This window comes from Schistocerca nitens, chromosome 2, assembly GCF_023898315.1.
Source record: "Schistocerca nitens isolate TAMUIC-IGC-003100 chromosome 2, iqSchNite1.1, whole genome shotgun sequence".
Lineage (NCBI taxonomy): Eukaryota > Metazoa > Arthropoda > Insecta > Orthoptera > Acrididae > Schistocerca > Schistocerca nitens.
Window position 1 is genome coordinate 671,310,061 of NC_064615.1, and position 24,684 is coordinate 671,334,744.

General features: G+C 43.2%; 1 protein-coding gene across 1 annotated transcript in view; it reads right to left on the reverse strand.

Annotated features, from left to right (window-relative positions):
* The window catches only part of LOC126236786 (putative inorganic phosphate cotransporter), a 205,097-nt gene that overhangs the window by 16,019 nt on the left and 164,394 nt on the right, over positions 1–24,684 (reverse strand). Inside the window, exon 10 of the mRNA XM_049946369.1 lies at positions 21,799–21,884. Within this exon, the coding sequence (XP_049802326.1) occupies positions 21,799–21,884 (86 nt within the window). The remainder of the gene's footprint in view (positions 1–21,798; positions 21,885–24,684) is intronic.

Here is a 24,684-nt window from a genome sequence, read left to right on the forward strand (position 1 = left end):
GGAGTGGATTTCCGTTGGCACAATTTCTTCAGCAGTGAGGAATCCAATAATCTAGCGACTCATCTCTGTTTTATATGCTCTTCAATGGCACAGGCACACGCACACGCACACGCACACGCACACAAACTCTAAGCTAAGCTTTCTTTAAAATTAGTTATAGTTTTTATTCGAAAGATGAAACAAGATAAAAATATTTTGAGACATTTCTGTTTGAATATATACGATAACAGAGGGGTCAGGTATACCTTTACTCAGCTTACAACATTTAACGTTTACAGAGATCGCTTTCATTGCACATAGTACCCTTTAGTTCAAACTTTCATGAAACAGAATGTGCATGAGAAACGTGCAATTTTATTGCATGTTAGTATCGGGATTCGTGACCAACAGATATGACCCAGTGGAAATGTTAACGTTATTAGAGAGTTCTGTATTCAGGTCTCCGAGTCCTCGAAAAGACTGTACCGAAACTATGGCCGTTTGCTGGTCTTCCAACAACCTGACGGCTATGTGGTGTTAACCATCTTAGGCCGCAACAGACCGTCCCAGGGTAGCCTAGCTACTGGAAGCTGAATGAGTGCTAAACTTAAGACTGCGGCAGACATTAAGGAAATAACGTGTTTCCATAAATACCACTTGACGTACTGTTTTAATACTGAATAGTTTAGACGTACAAGCCTCAGCTATTTTACAACACTGTAAAACAAAACTTTAACCTTACCTGAGAGTTAATTAGCCTTCGGCAGAACGCTTTCTGGCCATGCTTTTATCTGCTTTTGGAAAAACTGGTTTGGCACGTCGGCAACTTAAGTACTACAACTACAAGGCCAGTAATGAAAAAGACAGTTAAATGAGTTATAACGCAGCAGTATGGAACTTGAAAGACTGCCACACACCTCTGTTATGAGTTCAATGTCCCAAGTTTTTGTAATTCGAGTTATTGGAGTTTCCATGAATTCTTTAGTCATTTTTACCGTGTTGTTATTCTGTAATTTCTGTCACTGTGAGTTCATTGCCGAAATATTTTGTGAATTTTACTCTAGCAAAAGGGCACTATCACTCATCACAGCTTCCCGGTTGGTACTAACAAGCGATTACAGATGATAACTGTGTTCTAATAGGACACACGAGATTATATTGTTAACAAATAATCCACTCTAAATCAGGTTTACGTACAATCGTTCATGAATGTATGGCCATGGAAACTGAACTAAATGTAAATTTCTGAGCGAGCATTCTCTCAAACAATGCTCAGATGAAACGGCCCTCAGTCAGTTAGCACAAGACACTGATCTTATTTTCAAAATCATCTGTATAATTTTTAACCGAACCAGTTCTTAGATTAAGAGAAATAGAAGAAAAATAATTTTTAGCTATTCAGAGTGAGTGAATATTACGAAATGAGATAAAATTAAATATGTAGTCCTCATAATAAATCACTGTGAAACGTGCAGAAAGAGAGTCAATGAGGTTCTGGAAGGTACCGGCAGGGATGTGCAGCCATGCCAACTCCAGTGGCATCGCTAGCTGCGTTAGGTCTCTCGACTGTGGATCCGTGGCGCCAACAGCGCGACCGAGGCGGTCCCACAGATTCTCGACTGGGTTTAAATCCAGGGAGTTTGGTTTCCACATGAAACTGATAATGGTGCTCTTCGAGCCACGTACGTATACTGCGAGCTGTTAGACACATTGCATTACCTTGTATTGCATTGTATTGTATGTTAACCGGGGACCTTGAAACGACCGAGAGGCTCCGTCCCCACCGCAGCCGCAGTGGTCCACAACCCCACGACGACTACCGCAGTCCACTTCACCCCTCCGCCCCCCACACCGAACCCAGGGTTATGGTGCGGTTCGGCCCCCGGTGGACCACCCCAGGGAACGTCTCACACCAGAGGAGTGTAATCCCTATGTTTGCGTGGTAGAGTAATGGTGGTGTACCCGTACGTGGAGAACTTGTTTGCGCAGCAATCGCCGATATAGTGTAACTGAGGCGGAATAAGGGGAACCAGCCCGCATTCGCCGAGCAGATGGAAAACCGACTAAAAACCATCCACAGACTGGCCGGTTCACCGGACCTCGACACAAATCCGCCGGGCGGATTCGTGCCGGGGACCAGGCGCACCTTCCCGCCCGGAAAGCCGTGCGTTAGACCGCACAGCCAACCGGGCGGGCCTGCATTACCTTGCTTGGTAGATGCCATTGTGTCGAGGAAAAACAAACTGCATGGAGGGATGGACATGATCCCAAGGATAGACATTCTTATTTTGATCTATTGTGCCTTCTAGAATGACATGTTCGCCCAGGGAGTGCCACGAAAACATACCCCAAGCCATAATGCTGCCTCCTCCGGTCTGGAGTTTTCCGACGACTGTTGCAGGGTACCTGCTTGCAGACGTTTCACACCGTTGGAGCATAAAACGTGATTCGTCTGAAAACACGTGTCGCCACTCAGTGGACGTCCAGTTACGGTATCAGCGTGCAAATTCAAGTCCTCGCCACCGATGAACAGCAGTCAGCAATAGTTCATGAACCAGGCGCCTGCTGCAGTGGCTCTTACGCAGCAACACTCGCTGAACGGTACTTGAGGAGACACAGTTGCTAGCCCATGATTCACTTGGGCGGACAGTTGCTCAACAGTTGCACTTCTGTTCGTCCGTGCACGTTTCCAAAGGCGTCGTCCACCCGTGTCATCTATGACCAGTGGTGCGCCACAGTTTGCTTGGCGCCGGTGTTAGATAGCGCAGTTTTGCCATGCACGGTAAACTTTAATGACGGCGGCATGCGAATAGTTTACAGACTTAACTGTGTCGGAAATGTTACCACGCTTGGGCCGAAAGCCAATGATGATGCCCTTTTGGTCGTCAGACAACTCGCTCGTTTTCCGCATTGCAACGATGTTTGCAATTTTTCTCGCATCCCCCGGACACGTTTATTGCACGTTGATGTCGGACATAGGCGGTGATCACGTTAATGTGTTCGGTAACCTTAAAGACCCCTAAAAAATTCAACGCTGTGCCCTCAGGTGACGCTCTTCGCCTTTTCGACGCCTGAGGACTAATACTCATACATTTCCTGGAACACGGAAAAACCATTAACAGTTACGTGTACTGTGAGATACTCCGTAGCCTACGCAAGTACATCAAGAATAACGGCTGCTTACGGAGGGAGTTTATTTATGTATCGTGTGGCAATACGTATACAAAGATTACAAAGCTATAACATTTCAAGATTTCAACACAGTTCTCCATCACAAAAAACGCGAATGACAACAGCTATATATAGATATGAAGGTCTTTTATGTGTTTTATCATACTACTCGTCGCTCTCAGGAAATCTTCAAAAGAACCCCTGCAGGCGCGTGAGGGACATGTTGATACAACATGAGCAACTGTCTGTCGTTCCGCACTACACACGATGCTGATGGAGATTTTTCCCACTTGTGGAAAGTGTTTGCACATCTTTCAAGGCCCTTTCGGATGCGTTCAGGGTACTCCAAACTGCCCGCGGGCAGTCAAATGCGGGCTTAAGATGTTTAGATTAGAAATTAGGATTTCTTCAGTTGTTTCAAAGGCTTCGTTTTGGGTGACTATCGCCTAGTCATCCGCACAGTCAAACTTTCTAGACTGTGTTGGAGGAATATCAGATAGTATATAAATTAAACAAGAGCAAGGACGGATCCCTGCGTTAAGCCGTTATTCAGTACTCTAGGACAGCTAGTGTTTTTTCCTGCAGTCCACACTGCCAGAGGCTGGTCAAATCCAGGGGCTTTTCTTTGGATGCAGGGCAGTTTCAGGCATTGTAGAGAACAGTTTTGGTATCAGCAGCGTTTCCAGTCATCGACAGTACTGAACGCAATGTCCTTCCAGCTAACACGTTGTCAATCCCTTTTGTGCAGGGGACAAGTTGAAACAATCTATAAAACAGTTGACGCCTCCGAACCTTGTCATATGCTGCACTTTGATCAACGAAAGCAATTGATGTTTTATTCTTCATTTAGTATCCTGCTTCAATAAATGTTGTTAAAGATAGGACTTGATCAGCGCAGCTCCTTCCTGGTCAGAATCGAGCTTGCTTAATGGAGGGAATGAAAACACGAGTCCATACGCTTCCCCGGCCTCACAAAGTGTAACAGTCAGGGCCAAGTGCGAGCAGCTTGAGCATACGCCCCACAAACCGGACAGGTCGCCCTGCGTTTCAATGTGTTTGGTCCGTTAAAAGAATATCTCAAAGGAAAGCGCTTCAACCTGTACGACGAAGACGAACACATGGACACGGTGGAGTATGGGATCCTGTCACAGATCATGAAATTCTGGGAACAAGGAATCCTTCGACTCGTGAAGCAGTGGAATAGTTGTGCTCAGGCCTCTGGTGATTACTTTTGAATAAATATTTCAGTTACACTCTCAGTGTTGTTTTGTACCTTTTCTTTTGAACGCCCCTCGTAGATAGATAGGTACTGCGCCCGTTCTGTACGAATGCAAAGGGAAACGACTACTGTCCAGAAACTGCCGAAAGCTGTGTTGTTACGATCGAGAGGCTGACGGCGAATGACGAATAGGAGCGGGGGCCGCTAATCTTTAGCCTTGAAACAGGTTTGGGGCATTGCCACTGCTGAAAGTGCAACTGAATTAACACGGGACGCCTCGTCTGTTGGGACGTGGCACATCATCCTGAAAGGTAGTGATCAAGCGCACAGGGTTTGAGTGCTTGCCATTGGGGATTCCAACGACAGGGAAGCGAAGGAGCTCCTTAAGGGAGCCGCAGGCAGCTCAGGAAGGGAGGTCCGTGGCCACGAATAAGTGGTTCAATGGGAAGTATCGTCTTCAGTGGTTTTCAGAGTACAGGTGTAGACGTGCGAGGTGGCAGAATTTAACTGGCCGGGACAATATTTACAATGAGACTGAGACGAAATTGACCCGCTGATGAACGTCACAGAACATACGAGAAATGCCTAGCGTTGACGTCGATGCAGCGCTGCGCTCGATTTATCAAATGGTGACACCTAATGAATAGCAGCAATGGCATTTTCAATTTTCTACAGTAGCTCTTCCAGTGCGTGAAGATAATTAGAGGACGTCTGACTCTATAATTTGCACGACACGTAAAAGTCACAGGGACAGGTCTCAGGCGATCGAGGTGTCCAGGAGGCTGCACTGCCTCTGCTGATTGTCTGCTCCTCACCATTCACCTCGTGACCTCGTGACAAGGTTGTCAAGGCGGCGTGTGCTATTCCTTCATCTTACTGAAAATGTCCATAAAGTCGTTCATTCTCTTGTGAGTTGTTCCACAAGTGGATTAAATGGATTAAACAGTGTCTAGACATACTGGTTGTAATTAACAGTTTGGCGAAAGACTCGTGTTACAAGGCGGACAGCAGACATTACGCACCAAACAACAATCTTAACCACTCAAGGTGCCGATGGGGATTTTCTGATGCATAATTGCGCCTATTCTGTGAGTTCAGTCTTATAAACATACTCTAAGAAAAAAATAAGACGCAACTAGAAGGAATTATCAGGATGGGACAGAAATCGGTAGACGTGACGTACACGTAAAAATAAATAAATGAATACAATTTCAGAAAAACTGAATCACTTATTCAAGAGAAAGAGCTTCACAAAATGAGCAAGTCAGTATTGGGTTGCTTCACCTCTGGCCCTTATGCAAGCAGTTCTCCGGTTTGCCACTGATTGATAGAGCTTTTGGATGTCGTCCGAGGGAGAATGTCTTAATTACTATCCAACTGGCGCGTTAAATCGACAAAATCCAGAACTGGTTGGGGGCCACTACCCATAATGCTCCAAACGTTCTCAATTGAGGAAAGATCTGGCGACCTTGCTGGCCAAGATAGGGTTTAGTGAGAACGAAGACAAGCTTCCTTGGGCTCAGGTCGAAGCGAGACTCATCACTGAAGACAATTATACTCCAGTCAATGAGATTCCAGGCCGAAAACGTGTCTGCGGGGACCCGGAGAGCAGTAAGATACCAATACGACTATCGCCTGCCGTACTGCCTGACAACCACGAGTGACAGCCTGGGGTGCCATTTCTGTTCACAGCAGCACACATTTTGTTGTCATCCACGGAACCCTTACAGCACAACGGTATGTCGACAACATTCTACGCCCTGTTTTATTGCCTTTCATGGCAAGCCATGCTGGGCTTACATTTCAGCAAGATAATGCCCGACCCCATGCAGTAAGAGTTTCTACTGCTAGTCTTCGTGCAAATCAAACCCTACCTTGGCCATAAAGGTCGCCAATTCTCTCCCCAATTGCGAACGTTTAGAGCATCGCGGGCAGGGCCCTCCAATCGTATCAGTATTTTATCGATCTAACGCGCCAGTTGGACAGAATTTGGCACCATATCCCTCAGCTGGACATCCAGTTCTTCTGTCAATCAGTTCAAAGTAAAATAACTGCTTGCAAAAGCTCCACAGTTGGACCTACACATTATTGACTGGTTTAATTTGTGAAGCTCTTTCTACTGAATGAATTATCTACTTATTTCTGATATTCTAATGATTTGTTTGTATGTTTTGTAAGTCATATCTACAATTTTTCGCCCAATTCGTATAATTTATTTTGCCCACCTAGTAGAACTATCCATTAGTGGATGCAAGTGACAGTGGCAAATTAATGTGGTAACTGGTACTAGAGAAAGCAGAGCAATGTGACTACTGTGAACATAGTAGAAGACGTGACCATACTCATTTTCTGACTGACTCCAGTTTTGAGAACTGTTAATTACATTGTAATGAGAACATGTGTTAGAAATATGTGGCTTTCCTGCGACATTACCTTGTGAGACTGGCCAAATGCTAAGAGCTCTGGAGTATAGGGGCAAAGAGAGTTCTGTGGCACATTATTTGTGTAGGTTATGTACAATCAGGGGCAAGCACAGATTCAGCAGCAAATTAGCCCCTTCCCTTAACCTATTTTTATGCTAATGGATTCTTGACCCCCTGAGGGTTGATTTATGACCATCTGAGGATAATCCATCCTCCTGAGAAACTGTTCACCCATCCCCCTCCTCACCCCTGTGGGAAATCGTCAAACACCTCTCCTCACCCAAACTAGTACACCTTTGATATCAAAGTAATAGCCTAATTAATTAAACTGATCACTTAGTTACTCATTCCCCTCCTGGGAAATCCCTCAGCCATCCCCATCTGAGAATTGGCAGGAAAAAGACTCAGTCTGTGCTGGAGATGGAGGATCTCATGACACAAAATTCAAGTCAGTTTACATAATAATATATTGTTGAATTCAATTTGCGTTTTCTTTATTTAATTAGTTTTTAGGAGATAGGGCTCCTCTCTTCCCCTCCCCCATGAATTGGCTGGAAAAAGATTTAGTCTGTGTTGAGCTGCTGGAGAGGGAGGTACTGTCAATGTGTTCAGTTATCATACTCCTGGATTGTCCTACAGCTGCCTCCGCATTCTGCTGCCCTCTCCTCGCACTTTCAGCCCCACCTCTCCCCCACCTTTTCCGATCATATGTTCGCCTTGAAGTTTGAAGACTGACTGCTCTGCTCCACAATATCACCACCAGATGGTGCTCAAATCTACAGTCGCACCCACCTGCCCCTACAATTTCTACCGGCCCCAAGCCCTTACTTTTTCCAGTCGCATTTGTATATATTCACCACGACATGGCTTTTGGAATAAATAGATCTCTGTTCGACAGAGACGCTAGATCAATTTTTGGTGGCGAAAATGCAAAGGAATTGGAATTACTCAACGTTACACTTTCCCCAATTTCCTGATTTAAGTATATAACTGTCACTTCTTGCAATGTAAGAATGATCATTTTGTGCATTAAAGAATGTCCTGGGAGAAAAATGCGTGAACCTAAATGAGAATTTAGAGTATTATTCTTCATATGGCTTTTAGTGACGGGAGTCTCCAAAGAGATGCTCGGCTTGCCTTCGATGTAGCTCTGTTCCTTGAAGCAGAGGGGCTGCGTCTTTAACGGGATTGGAACCTGGCAGGAAAGACAGGCATTCGGAAGGATTTGGCTGTGGCCTATAGTAAGAGACCAACGCCAGCATTTGCCTAACTTGAAAATTGGAAGCCACTGGAAACTATTTTCAAGGTTCCCTGCAGATGGATGCAAGACATTTTGCCACCCGAATCCAGGTATTGTTACCTCAGAGTTTCAACACGCAGAGCTATCTCAAGTCGATGGAGAATCTAGAAAAAAAATGGTTGTTGTACACTGTTTTAAAATCAAATAAAATAAAATGCATCACAATAAAAGACTGCACTCTGACATTGCATGGCTTTCCTTTAATTGTGCGTGTTTAGTCATTTGACAGTGCATGAATGCAGGCATATTTTAAGATCTGATTGTGCATATAATTGCTGGTTTCAGTTATTACAGCATTTCAAGAGCGTAAATAGATTTTTTTACGAAAGGGGGAGGGAAGGATGGATGGCGCAGTCGGTTCGGACGAATTCAAGCAGCCCACGGATAAAATCTCGGAGAAACATACGAACTACAGAATGTATTGTCATCACTTATTCCTTCCAGTCTCCACAAACGCGTTCCCTTAGTTCCTGGTTTTCATAACTGAGTAACCCTCGTTGAACAGATCGGGCGATATTTTGCCATTTGGGCTACTAATGACGAAAAATTGAGAAATTTTGTAAGAAAATGCAACCATCGGCATTAGGGCGACAGTTTTCTAGATCAACGTGATTTCCGTGCGGCTCAGACAAATGTACTTTTATTCACTAATTTTAATTTAATGTTATCTTTAACGATATTTACCGCACAGCTATCTTGTGAAATACTGAAATATTACAACTCCAAAGTTCTGCCAGCCTCCAAAGGTAGTGCGTACATATTTACAGCTTACCACCACGCTAGCGCACGAATCAAAATCGGTTTTTCTCTTTTCTCTTCTTACAAATTTACCCATAATTAGATACTATCACAAAAGCACACAGCACAACATTTATAAACGGTAGCACTTAGCACTAAATTCAATTGAAAGTAAAAACTAAGTTGATTAACAAAACAACTCAAGCGAGGCCAACAATTTCTTTTTGGCTAAAATCAGGATGGACGGTAGTCTATAGTGTTATGAATGTATAGACGGTCTAAATCTATCGTTGGCCTTGCTGACTATCGATCGTGTGCAACCCTTTTTCGTCGTGTTATTGAAAATAAAAATATGTTTTAATTCCACAACAAGGCAACTAGGTCGTGGGTAATTTCGTTTAGGCGATAGGGGGAGGGGTGCTTGAATCTCCTGCCGTCCCCCCTCCCTCCATTTGGCTACCCCCTTGCAGTTGGCACTGTGGTAGTACAGTTTGGAATTTTTTTGTGTAAAACAAACACATGAATAAGAATATCAAGTAATTGTTAGTATGCTAATTGGAAAAGGAACTTTAAAAACGGTTAATCATATGCAAAGCGTAATCTAAATCAGAAATCATAATGATCTTAAAACAAGATGGAGTATATTACGTGAATCTATAGAGTGTAGGATATGTTGCTTTTCCGAATGTACGGACATTTAATTTTGTACATAGTTATACTTGACTTTTAAATCTATTACCATGTCAACTTGGCTCTATCCACTGCAGATACCAAATTAATGACGTAGTCTATAGCTGGAGGTCTGCGCGGATAAGAAAAGTGCAATCCGCATCCGCACCGCATCCGCAAGGTCCTAATCCGCAACCGCATCCGCAGCAATTAATCCGTTCCGCAAGTTCCTTATCCGCATCCGCATATCTTTAAGTTTTGAATGAGTAATTAATAGTAATAGACAGTAGTACTTAGAAGTATGGTATGTAATGACATAGTTATTGTTAGGGTGCCATTTCTGCAACAACTTAACTACCTTTGACTTCTTGAATCACAGGAAATGCTCTATACCTACTCTAAAGCAAACCATTCCAAACAGGAAAGCATTGGCGCTCCGGAGCACACACAGTAGCGGCTCGGATCTCGTGAGATTGGAAACGCTATTTAAGAAACTATAATTCAATGTAATAGTATTAAATGATGAAAATACGTGTATAGAAACAATTATATTCCGTTGCTCTTGTGCCAAGGCAGCTGAAAATGACGATGGTTTTAAGCTGTTACTGGCACATTGCATCATTTACCGACAGTTTTTTTGTACTCACTGCTGGGATGTGTCAAATTTTGAAGCCATTCATGTGAGCTGATGATTATATTATAGCTTACGCGTTCAGTCCTCGTCATTTCCAGGTGAAAATATTTACAGTATTAGGCCTACACTGCAAAACGCTGGCGCACCTGTGAAAAAGTTAAACTGCCAGCAATAATTGACGTCGTCTGGAAGAAATAACTCGTCTTCCGAAGAGTGACAACAAAATCAGGGGTTATAGAAATTAGGAGTCCATTTAGCTAAAAATACGATTGAAATCTCGAACCTCACCTTTTGGCTGATTTATCGAATCAAGACCTAGCGATAAATGAAATATCTGTCTCATTCTCAGCCAAACAAAGTTTTTCACACTTTAAAACATCCTCAACATTGGTCTAAATTACTAAGACAAAATTTGCAGTAGATTTCGCAGTTAATACTTTCAATGTTAAAAAATAATTTTTTTCAGAGTTCAATGGAACTGCAAACGATTTCAAGATGTCTATATAAAAACCACTGTCCCATAACTTCAAATGTTAGGCACTGTTCCCTGTTAAGCAATACCGAGTTACAGTTAAAATGTTCAATTTTCTTACGAATTTCAGCCCTTATCTTTACTAATTGGCTGGTAAATTAAAAGACACATTATAATTTGGATGATTTGAATATTTTGTAAGTTTTCAATGTGATCAGAATAATCTTTCACTGGCTATCGCAGTCACAGCTTGTTGGTGGTCGTGAGCCGTAGTTTGAAGTCCCACTTGTAATTAATTACAAGGCCCACCGTGCCACCGCTCCCGCCGGGCTGTTTCACTGTTCACAAAGAGCGACAATGCTCGGCGGCTGCAAATTTTACTGTAGTCCACGATGAAATTTAGTTAGGCACTTATGAGATCATCATTACCTAGTTTAATAATATTGACGTGTTAGCTGTTGAATGTTCTTGTTGCGAAGAGTAAAAGCTTAAAATTGAGCTCTTTAATATGAAAATTACAACAAAACAAATTGCTTGTTAAATATTTCCTTCTTTTACCTACTTAAATGTTCTTGTTGGGAATAGTAAAAATACTAACAATATGTCGAGGAAATTCTTTACTATAAATATTACAATAAAAACTCACAGGCTTCAGATTAAATATTTTCATCTTCTGCTTGCTTCTGATTCAAATTCTATAAAAGAAAGAATCAGATGAAAAAAAAATTGTAACTAATTGAGATAAGCCCAAAAAATACAGTGAAGTAAGAAAAGCTGTACAAATACCTATTTACTTTGGAACATTACTATGCAGGAACATGATGTCGTCAATCGTCTGTGGCTTCGAAGACGTGCGTCGGTCCTGCATTATTTGTCCCGCAGTAGTGAAGCTTATATCAGATGGCGCGCTGGACGCTGGAATGCAGTGCACGAAGTATGCGAGTTTGGAAAGACGCGGATAGACGTTTTCACGTCCATGCCACCAAGCTATCAGGTCGATGCCTTCCGAAAACTGGACTTTATCATTCGTATATCTGAGAATATCATCTGATGCAAATTCGAGATCTCTCGTCGATTCATCTTCTGAGGAATCTTCAAATTCATTAAAAAGTACGCCAGATTACTGTTTTTTTGCAGGAATTCCACATGTTAGTTCCTCCTTATCTTTTAACTGTGGACAATTTCTCGCAACATAATTTTTCGCTTCCTTTACAACTTCATCTTTTTCGGCACTGCTAAGAAATTTTAGGTTTTTATATTTTGGATTCAAAAACGTTGCAAGTTTATGGGTTAGTGTTATGTCCCATTTGCTGATTAAAATAGATTTGGCTGTACTCTTTAAATCTATCAGAAATGGGCTGTCGCCATCATTTTTTTCAAGGAAGGGGAGAAGTTTTAACTTCCACAACACACGTAAATAAAGCGTAGGGGTTTTGGAGGCTTCGAGATCACAAGAAGCTATTTTAAATGGTGTCAGAAAGGTTATTATATCTTCCAACATCCTCTTGCCTATAGAATTAATCATATTATCTTGATTTTTCTCTGACAAAATTGACAGAACTTCAAACCATTGTGAATTAATAGACTCAAACATATCCAATTTACTGTTCCATAGTGTGTCTATATTGCTTTCAATGACTTCTGAAGGCGATTCTGAAGACCAGATCTTTTAAAGAAAGTTGCGATAGCTCGACAGGAATTTATTAGTCGTTGCACGTCACTCTTCTCATCATTCGCATCTCCTCGAGTCGTGTGCTCCAGCACAGTATTAAGAATGTGTGCTGAGCACGAGAGCCTCTTGTATTGGCGAAGTGCTGCCACAATATTTGGACCTCTATCCGTAACGAACACGATGTTATTCATAGCACTGAATAAATCGAACGACCGTAGTATCTTAATTAATTCAAGTTTAATGTTTTCTCCTGTTTTTTTAATATCACTTTCAAAATTTCTGGTGCACAACACTCGATCCTCAAGTATCACTTCTTCATAATTAACATAATGTGCACTCACTCCCATATAGTTTATTTTGCGGTACGAATCAGTCCATAAATCGACAGTTAGTGCTCCACCTATATCTCTGAATATATTCTTCACTTCTGCGGAGACAGTTTCACGCAGACGATCGGCCGTTTCCTTCAAATTTCTGGATATGGTGGTTGGATGAGGTAGCAGTTCCTTAGCACTCACCGCACCGTACTTGGCCCCCATATCAATAAGGAACTGTGCCGTCTCGAGAAACCCAGATCCACACGCAACTTCGAATGGTAAAATGTCTTTGCTGACAAGATTGATAAGCTTTTCTGTCGGGCGGAACTTCAGGAACTTTCACGTCTCTCTTGGTATTTAAATAAGTAATTATGCTACTTTGTCCAGCCTCACACGAATGTTTTAGCAAATTTGAAGTTTCACTTTTGTGTCCAGTGTAGGAATATACTTTTTTACATGCAAAACAAGCTACTATATCTTTTATCTTTTCGTTGCCATCAAATACGTATCCGAATTTTTTCCAAATTGGCGATTTCAATTTGTTTTCCTTCACTAATGTAAAATCACCTTTCTTCACCTTACATGAAATTGTATCCATCGATATGGTGTTCATTTGAAGAAAGAACTCTCACTGATATTTGCTACGATGCATGTTGTCACTCGGTCACTACAATGCGCTAACTGATGGCAGCGGAAAATTGCAACGGGCACCTGTGTGGTAGACAGTGGGCAGGTTTGCCACCCAGAGAGCACTCCACAGGCCTCACAAAAGACATGGTCGCGGAAACGGATTTAGGCGCAGGTGTCTTGGGTACAGCTACGTCGGTCGTAGCCAGGGGCTGAGGACAATAGACATCCGCTCTACCCGGGCCCTGCAAGATTCCAAGAATGTCAACAGACTTGGAGTTTTCAACTAACATTGCAACATACGTACTGGGCAGATGCCGTGCTCATTATCCGCAGATGACCCGCGGATATCCACGCCGGTCGCGATTTTATTCGCCAAGTAACAAATACTGTGGATATCCGCGGATATATCCGCGGATATCCGCATTCGCGCAGACCTCTATAAAGCCAAAACCGGTTATCGAAATAAATGCTGTACTAGTGATCTTGACTTCACGATGTTTTCCTTCTGAATTTACTTTCTCAATATCTTTGATAACATAAAAAAGTGCGTATAGTTAACAGCACACCCAAAGTGATATAACTTAAGTAAAAAAAAAACTTAAAAATCGTTTCTGTCGCAGCAGGATGACTCATGACTGTTTCTCTTTTCTTGTTTTTAACAACATCGTATTAAAATTTCTTCACAGTTTGCCCTTATAAGTATGCACGGTGCAACTGAAATATTTTTACAAACTTTGGAGATCGATTTATCGCTTGAAAACAAGAAAAAAAAGTCGATGTAAACGTTCGATCAAAAATCCTTCGTATTTGTGTTGTTAGGGAACATTTATGTTGAACGCGTTTAGAGACGCAATTCCTCAACGTAAGTTTGTAACCCAGATTGAAAATTCATTTTGATAGACAATAAATGATAGTAAGTGAAGCTGTCAGCAATCCGAAGATTGTTTTGAATGCCACACTGCTTGACTAGGCTTGGTCGTGTTGAGGTGGTACACCTTTTTGAACTAAATTACCCAGCCGATTATAAGGGGACGTACAGTTTAACGTGTATTCCAAACCACGGTGCAAATTGGCGTTTTTCGCATCATCGAACACTGCCAGAGGTGAAAGAAGGCAGAAGTGGCAGATAAAAATCCTAGGACTGACTGTGGATCGAAATCGAGGCCTTTGGATTTGTGGTCTGGTAATTTACCAACCTCTTTTTTCTGGGAGGGGTGGGGGTTTATTATTGGTGTGCCGATGCATGACTTTCCTGAAAGTCTAGCGTTCACACCTTTACTCAGTCTTTAGGGTTCCGTACCTCAATCGGCAGAAACGGAAACATTATAGGATCACTTTGTTGTCCGTCTGTCTGTCTCTCTGTCCGTCCCACTGTTCAAAACTGTACACGTACCACGCTGCAGTTTACGTCGCAAAACTCTCTCATCAAAACGTACACAGTACTTCTCTTCAACCGAGAATCATGAAATTTGGCAAGAAGCAAGGTTTCGCACTACAACGATGGAAAAAACTCCGAAAACTTTTCATTTGTAATTATATCACAAACATTTCTTTGTCATTTGTTATCAGTCTGTCTGCCCGTCCGTCTGCCTATTAAGGCTCCTAATTCTCAGGGACGGGTAGATGTATCAAGTTGAAATTTATCACATACTAAGGTCTATGGTCGCTTGGCGGCATAATAAAAGTCAATGCAGTCAAAAGTCATCAAAGCCTGTAGGATTCTTCCCTTTAACCTAGAATCACGAAATGTGGTAAGAAGCAAAGTTTCACAGTACAAGTAAACGAAAAATTCCAAAACTGTTACTTCGTAATTATATTACACGGAAAAAAGTTTGTCATTTTTTATCAGTCTATCTGACTGTCTGTCTGCCCGTCCATCCGTATGTTACGAGCCCTTTTTCTCAGAAACAGGTAGACATGCCCAGTTGAAATTTGTCTCACATACTAATGTCTACGGTCCCTTCGCGGACGAATGAACGTTACCTTATAAGTGAGTTCAATCAAAAGACACAACCATTTATGTCACATGTTTTGATACTCTGAAGCTCACTAATCAAAACCTATACCGTACTTACCGTTGGCCTAGAATCATGAAATTTCGCAAAAAGAAAGGTTTCTCATTACAAGTAAAGTGAAAAGATCAGAAAATTGTTAATTTGTGATTATATCACAAGAAAGAAAATTTATTTTGTCATTTGGTGTACGACTTCGGACTGGAAACTAAAACATTCTCAAAGGTCTTGGAATCCCACACTGGACTCGCATTCGGGAGGACGACGGTTCAATGCCGTCTCCAGCCGTCCTGATTTAGGTTTTCCGTGATTTCCCTAAATCGTTTCCGGCGAATGCCGGGATGGTTCCTTTGAAAGGGCACGGCCGATTTCCTTCCCCATCCTTCCCTAACCCGAACTTGCGCTTCGTCTCTAATGACCTCGTTGTCGACGGGACGTTAAACCACACTAACCTAACCCTTGGAATCCCTGCGACCGATAGGTTGTCAGTATCAACGTCGATAACAGGCAAGACAGCCACTTGTGGGGGAGACAGTGGGGGCAGGGGCGTACTCTCCATGGGCAGTTAACACTTGCGAGGAGTAAAAGAAAATGTTTAATTACTACTTTGAAAAAAATAAAAAAACAAACATGGTCCGAACAGGCCTTGAAGGCCCAACAGTACCAACCGTTTCATCCTCAACCATCAGGCGCCACCAGATGCGGATACGGAGGCGCATGTGGTCAGCATACCACTCTCGCGGCCGTAGTCGGTTTTCGTGACCGGTGCCGCTACTCCTCAGTCAAGCAGTTCCTCAACTGGCCTCAGAAGGGCTGAGTGCACCCCGCTTGGCAACAGCGGTCGGCAGGCCCGGACGGTGAGCCATCCAAGTCCTAGTCAAGCCCAACGGCACTTAACTTCAGTGATCTGACGGGAACCGTTGTTACCACTGCGGCAAGGCCATTGGCTTGAGAAAAAAGTTATGTCATTAATGTACAGATCGTTGGTAGACACTTGACTGCAAGTGTGGTACACACTGAAATCCCCGCGCCACAGCACCAAAGCACGCCGCCACAGGGGACAAAGCAAAATTGCTCTGCCCATTGATGGAGTGGCGTACCACCTGGAAATACGTTTTAGGCGGCAGCGGAAATACAGGGTGATTAAAAAAGAATACCACAACTTTAAAAATGTGTATTTAATGCAAGAAACATAATATAACCTTCTGTTATACATCATTACAAAGAGTATTTAAAAAGGTTTTTTTTCACTCAAAAACAAGTTCAGATATGTTCAATATGGCCCCCTCCAGACACTCGAGCAATATCAACCCGATACTCCAACTCGTTCCACACTCTCTGTAGCATATCAGGCGTAACAGTTTGGATAGCTGCTGTTATTTCTCGTTTCAAATCATCAATGGTGGCTGGGAGACGTGGCCGAAACACCATATCCTTAACATACCCCCATAAGAAAAAATCGCAGGGGGTAAGATCAGGGCTTCTTGGAGGCCAGTGATGAAGTGCTCTGTCACGGGCTGCCTGGCGGCCGATCCATCGCCTCGGGTAGTTGACGTTCACGTAGTTACGGACAGATAAGTGCCAATGTGGTGGCGCTCCATCCTGCTGAAATATGAATTGTTGTGCTTCTTGTTCGAGCTGAGAGAACAGCCAATTCTCTAAAATCTCCAGATACTGTAGTCCAGTTACAGTAGCACCTTCGAAGAAAAAGGGTCCAAAAACTTTATTGGCTGAAATGGCACAGAAAACGTTCACCTTAGGCGAGTCACGTTCATACTGAGTTGTTTCCCGCGGATTCTCAGTGCCCCATATACAGACATTGTGACGGTTGACTTTCCCGTTAGTGTGGAAAGTTGCTTCATCACTAAACACAATCTTTGAAACGAAAGATTCATCTGTTTCCATTTGAGCAAGGATAAAATCACAGAAATCGATTCTTTTAATCTTATCAGCTGCAGACAGTGCTTGAACCAATTTCAGACGATAAGGTTTCATAACTAACCTTTTTCGTAGGACTCTCCATACAGTTGATTGTGGAATTTGCAGCTCTCTGCTAGCTCTGCGAGTCGATTTTCCTGGGCTGCGAACAAATGCTTGCTGGATGCGTGCTACATTTTCATCACTCGTTCTCGGCCGTCCAGAACTTTTCCCTTTGCACAAACACCCATTCTCTGTAAACTGTTTATACCAACGTTTAATACACCACCTATCAGGAGGTTTAACACCATACTTCGTTCGAAATGCACGCTGAACAACTGTCGTCGATTCACTTCTGCCGTACTCAATAACACAAAAAGCTTTCTGTTGAGCGGTCGCCATCTTAGCATCAACTGACGCTGACGCCTAGTCAACAGCGCCTCAAGCGAACAAATGTACAACTAAATGAAACTTTATAGCTCCCTTAATTCACCGACAGATAGTGCTTAGCTCTGCCTTTTGTCGTTGCAGAGTTTTAAATTCCTAAAGTTGTGGTATTCTTTTTGAATCACCCTGTATTGTAGCTGTGACATGCCAATCTGGACGACTTGTTTAGACGTCTGTATAACTACCTCTTATACATGTCATCTTCAATGAGTACATCGTCCTTCACCGGCCAAAGAGCACTTTTGCCCATGGTTTATTACGCTAACTGCCAACCTATTATTTCTTCTGTCCTGTTCGCAGCTGAGGCTGTATTTTAACGACACGATACAGCAAATTATCACAATCATTATTTGTGGGAACATGAAGATCCTCAGGTGTCAGTTAAGGCGTTGGAGGTTAATATATGGGTTTGGGTCTTAGGTAAGAGTCTGGTAGGTTCGTACACTCACCCAGCTTGTGTAACAAGTGCCATCAGCAAGGACTTTTGCAGACCTGCTACAGAATGTAAGCCTACAAATAAGAGGAAACACGAGGTTAATTCGTGATGGGCCACGACCACGTTTTACGTAACACGGGTGGAGTTGCACTGGATGGTACTACCGAACAGATGGGTAGTTTGGAGGGGTGTGGGAGGAGGGTCACAGAACATTTTCGCGGTTGGTACCAAGGGACAGGGGCGAAACAAGCAAGTTTCAAATGTTCATTCAGGTAACCAAATTAAATACAATACAACAAGTCTTGATGTATGATGGGAACTGTTAGTTTTGTCCGTAGGCGCAGTTCCTCGACGTGTCCAGTAAGTGGAGGAATGTCTTTAACCCAATACTCAGAAGTTCATTGGGGTTAAATCGGGTGGTCATGGTGGCCAAGATATTGTTGCACCATGTCCAGGCCCAGTCGGCACATTCCTACGGAGATACGCGACAGCTTCATGATGATAATGTGGTGGCGCGCCATTTTGCTGGAAAATAAATTCTGTGCCCATATCCTGTTGTACTTGAGGCATTAGATAATGGTCAAACATGTCCAGGTACGGATATCTGTTACAGTTGACTCAGCAAGAAAGAAAGTACTGTAAATCTTGCTACAACTTACGGGGTAAAAAACACTTACCTTAGGGGAGTCCCATACATGTTCGAAACAATTGTACCAATTAATAACAGTTTTTCTCTGAGGTGGTAACTTGCGATACTTAGTATCTGAATGTAGTGGCGGATTTGGATTCACTGCGTACGCTCTGCACCGTTACACACTGCATGATTACTGTAGCAATAACTCATCCACATATACCACTTAGCGGGAACATCGTGAACTTAACAGCGTTCGGCGCGATAGTGTCGGCACTGTTGCTCAGCGTGTTCGGTCAGAGGGTTAGCTACCCTCTGTAATAGAAAAACTGCGAGAAAGGATCGAGGAACAAACCAAACGGTTGTCATCGGACGTCCGCAACGAACAAATCAACGAACAATGTAGAACAAAAATGAGATTAATAAAAAAAAGAAAAAGATAGCTGAGTGGTCAGCACTGTGGTGTGTCACGCCAAGGGGCCCGGGTTCGATTCCCGGCTGGGTCGGAGATTTTCTCCACTCAGGGAATGAGTGTTGTGTTGTCCTCATTACCATTTCATCATAATCAGTGGAAGGCAACGGGAAACCACCATTAGAATCACTTCCCTAGACGCTCATGCGGTGGACCTCTCTGGCGAGGCTTTCCCTATGACAAGACCTGCCGTAAGGCAGAACACAAAGTTTTTTTGTATTCACTATAGGGCTCCTCGCATCAGAAAGCGCCCCAGTATTCAACCGTTCCGACCACCCACCTTTACAAACAGCCTGCATTTCGTCTCCTTCTGCTTTGCAGTGAACAATGTTAAATGGTTGGTCTTCTCAGGACTATGCTGCCAATACAGTTTTATTCATTGTTGTCAGTAAGAACACTTCTTAGTGTTTGGCAACGCGAAAAGTACCTCCCCAACTCGCTACCCATCCCTACCCCTTCTCTGCCCTCATGTATAAGCTGATCTCGTACACAAGGAACACAAAGGCAGTGCATTGGCGGAGTTGTCATTTGTACCCAGGTGATTCATGTGAAAACTAGTTACGACGTGATTATGGCCACAGGACTGGAATTAACAGACTTTGAACGTGGAACGATAGCTGGAATTACATGCATGCGACATTCCATTTAGGAAATCGTTAGGGAATTCAACATTCCGAGATCCAGTGTCAAGAACGTACCGAGAGTATCAAATTTCAGGCACCGCGAACAACGCAACGGCAGCCGATGTTCACAAACGACTGAGAGCAGTGGCGTTTCCTTAGAGTTGTCAGTGCTCACAAACAAGCAACACTGCTTGAAATAACGGCATAAATCAATCTCGGACGTACGACGAACATTTCCGTTAGGACAGTGCGCGAAATTTGGCGTTAATGGCCTATGGCAGCAGACGATGGACGCGATTGTCTTTGCTAAAAGCAGGACATCGCCTGCAGCACCTCTCCCCTAGACGACTGGAAAATGGTGGTCTGGTCAGATGAGACCTGACTTCATTTGGTAAGAGCTGATGGTAGGGTTCGAGTGTGGTGTAGACCCCGCGAAGCCATGCACCCATGTTGTCAACAAGGTACTGTGCGAGCTGGTGCCGGTTCCATAATGGTTAGGGCTGTGTTTACATGGTCCAACTGAATCGCATTGACTGGAAATGGTTACATGCGGCTACCTGGAGACCAATTGCAGCCATTCATAGACTTCATATTCCCATGAAAATGTGCCTTTTCGTCAGGCAACAATTGTTCGCGATTGGTTCGAAGAACATTCTGGACAATTCGAGCGAATAATTTGGCCACCACCATCGCCCGACACGAATCCCGTTGAACGTTTATGAGACATAATCGTGCACCCCGGCAACGCTTCCACAATTATGGACGGCTATAGAGGGAGCATGGCTCAGTAGTTCTGTAGGGGACTTTCAACGTCTTGTTGAGTCCATGCCACGTCAAGTTGCTGTACTACGCCCGGCAAAACTAAGTCCAAAACGATATTGGGTGGTATCCCATCACTCTTGTCACCTCCCTGTACATAAAGGGTGTTTCAACATTCGTATCACAGGTTTCTGGGGGTTGTACAGGACACTTAGTAGATAAAGTTTTGATAGATAATCAACGTCGAGAAATATACCGACTGGATATGGCTCTGAGCACTGTGGGACTCAACTGTTGAGGTCGTAAGTCCCCTAGAACTTAGAACTACTTAAACCTAACTAACCTAAGGACATCACACACATCCATGCCCGAGGCAGGATTCGAACCTGCGACCGTAGCGGTCACGCGGTTCCAGACTGTAGCGCCTAGAACCGCTCGGCCACTCCGGCCGGCACGACTCGATATAAAATAAATTTGAGGATAGGCTCATTTTCAGATCTCCCACTTCACGGTAAGCGCACTGTTGTAATCGTGACATCACACACCATTTTCATCCTACTACAACAACGATGCGAGAAACTGGTACGTTGCAACTAGGAGTGCTGAGTGTGGTGCTCCCCGGACGCGGCGCACTTTCAAGAGGACGTCCTTCGTGAAGTACAAGAGAACGCGACGACGAGTATTCGAAACGTTGTCTCTGCCATGGGGTGCTGTTGTGCAAACAAATTAAAGCTCGTTGTCTCCGCTGTGTGCGTACCGTGAAGTGGAAGATTTGGAAGTGATCCGATCTTCAAACTTATTTTATAACCAAACAAGACGTTTCTGGACAAAGGCTCCTTCTCAAAACTTCGTATACTAACTCCCCTCTACAATTCCTAGCAGTCTGTTATAGGAATTTTGAAAAACCTATATAATTATACACTACATACAATAAAGGAACGCTGTCCATCACTTAGCCTTAATATTGTAGAATAACTGAACTATTCAGCGAAAAAAATCCTTAATCGCTTATCTTGTGACATGAAATGCCTAACATACAATAAATATAAGTTCAAACATCTTATATCTACTTGGCCATGCTTCCTGCCACCAAAGAAGAATTGCGGAAAGTGAGATGGACATCGCAGTTAGGATCCATGGAACATGCAAACAGCTGTCGACATTGTGAAGTGCAAGATCTCTAGTTCGATGTAAAGGAGACCCTGGAGACCCTAAATCTGCAGATTTAAATTACAGAATAAATACAGTAATTTATTCTTACTAACAATTGTACTTACAGCCTGGTATGTAAGATGGCCCACCATGATTGGCGAGATGAAACCCGGTGTCACACATATCATGTTCGTGAGAGCCAGCAGGATTCCTGCAACACAACGCCAAAGGTGAATTGACTAAAGAAAAAAAGCTTAATTCACAATGGCGCTGTGTGACAATTTAGTAATTGTATACAGGGTGACTTTTTCCATCGTGTTCAAACTATAGGGATTGATGGATGAGAGGATATGGAACAAAAAAGGTCTAATGACTTAGGAAATACATGGTTCCCATGCTAGTGACCATTTATTCAATCATACATTGTTACAGAGATTGTGGTCTAATACGCGATGTAGCATACAGTTGCAGTTACAGTATGCATGGTTTCCTCCTAGAGGGTGGTACTGTGCCGCATACGACAAGCCCTAGCGCCGTCTGCTGCCATAGTAATTGGTACTGTTGTGGCTGAATCACTTCTCTTGCTGATTCACCTTGTAGAGGATGTGATACAGTGCTGTACACAATGGTTTCATATTCGAATCGACAGCGTGCCAATATGGTGTTTACTTGCGGAAAGGCAAATGGCAACGGGTGGCCGGCAGCAAGGTTGTATCAGGAGATCTATCCCAGCCGAAAACCACAGCATTCAATGTTTGCAACAATGTTTCGTCTTTTGTCAGACTGGGTCGTTTCAGGAATCAGGAAATCATGAAGGACGTAACCGAAATGTTCGGACATCAGACTTAGAGGAAAATGTGATTAACACTGTGGCAGGAGACCGCCGTGTCGAATCAGTTTGCCCACCAGTACAGGGTAAGTCAGACGACCGTGTGGAAGATTCTCCATGACAATTGTTACTACCATTATCACTTACAGTGTGCGTAGGGCTTATTAACGGCAGACTTTCCATGTCTGGGGTAGTTTTGTCACTGGTTTCTTCACCAGGCAATCACGATTCCGGGATTTGTGTCATCCATCCTATTCATAGATGAGGCCATGTTTACAGGGGATGGTATCTTAAACTTTCATAACAATATGTGCGATAGTATACAGAACCCCCATGGTATGGTGATAATCACCAGCGTCGGTGCAGGCGGAACGCGTGGGCCGGAATAGTTGGCGACCGTATTTTGGGACCAGTCTTCCTTCTACGTCGCATAACGTGCTGAACTATCGGTGTTTCTTGCGGATGACTTTCCCTCCCCTGCTAGAAGAAGAGCCACTGATGATTCGAAGGGTTATGTGGTTGCTACATCATGGTGCTCCAGCCCATTTCGCCGTTAACGTCCGGTTGTATCTCAATGGTGTCTTCCCCGGTCGATGGATCGGACCAGGGGGGTCTAATTTCATGGCCTGCTCGTTCACCGAATCTCAACCAGTGCCATTTCTGGTTATGGGGCCATCTCAAGAGTATCGTGTAAACATAGTCCATTCCAGATGTGCGGACACTGGAGCAGGGTATTCAAGCTGCTTTGGATACTGTTCGGATGCAGCCTGTCCGATGTGAATGTTTGAAACAGAACATGCTACGACACGTACACGCTTGCGTTGAGGCACATGGACCTCATGGTACAGCGCGTATTAGACGGCAGTCTCTGTAACAAGTGTGAGGCAGAACATGCTATGGCGCGTACACGCTTGCGTTGAGGCACATGGAAACCATTTTCAACACGTACTGCAACTATGGCTGCATGGTACAGCGCAAGGTATGATTGAATAAATGATCTCTAGCATGGAAACCATGCATTTCCGGACATAAGTTCATTAGACTTTTTTGGTCCGTGTCCTCTCATCGATCAATCCCTAGAGTTTGGAAAAATCACCCTGTATAATGTATGTAATTTACTTTCTGCTTTATTATTATAAAATTTTATTCGAGTATGTCATTTTATTCACTGTATATGAAATATGTAATATTTCTTACATAAAAATGGCCATATTATTTTTGAAAAATTTAGTCTGAGTTATCAGTCATTCTGTTAACGTTAGCTCCACAAACTAGACAAATATTCATGTTAGATGCCAATAATCTCCAAAGTAACGTAGCGTTATTTATTACATTACAGACATTGTATATTAAGCAAGGAACATGATACCAAGTAATTTTTTGTTATGCAGAGTCATGAATGAAGTGTTATATGTGTATAATCAGAACTGAAATCAGAAGTAGTTTTGGAATACGTAAGAAACTTTAACTTAATTTTTGAATTTCGGACACAAACGAACGGGCAAGTCGGCCGCATGGCGAATGCTGCCTACATCACTTGATCAATGAAGGTGAAAATGTGTGCTATGCATATAAATGAGAAATAGGAGCCATGTATTACAGAAAAAGTAAGTTCACTTGAATATTAATTGAACGTATATTTACAGCTCGCCAATTAGGGTAACAAAACGTTTTGTTATTTTTCACGTGGCTGCTGCAGTGTTCAAAATGCAGTGGACAAAAACATTGTATTACTAAAGACAAAAAAAAAAGAAATATATGACGTCAGTTTAAGACCGAAATGTCTTGGCACAAATAAAAGTATCCAAAAAGTGTCTGGTTGCTGTATTACTTAAAGCAATTTAATTCACAACTGCAGAACTCACGACGATTATCATGGATAACTAACTTTTCAGTGCTTACTCTCTCGTGGCTTAATGTCTTTTGCAAGCGTTTCTACTGGGCATCAATACTGCTTATTGTGTGTCCGACGTGACATGTGTAACTGTAGACGCTCACGAGGAAAGCGTGTTAACCGTATTGTCACGTTTGTGTTGCTCACGATGATGGTAGAGAAGGATGATGGTGCCAGCACATGCCTACTCCTCTCCAACTGGGGTCGTCGAATTAAACTCTTGCATTCGAAGGACGGGCGGCGTACGGGGTAGGGTGGTACACTGGAAAGACCCTGGATCGTATTGTG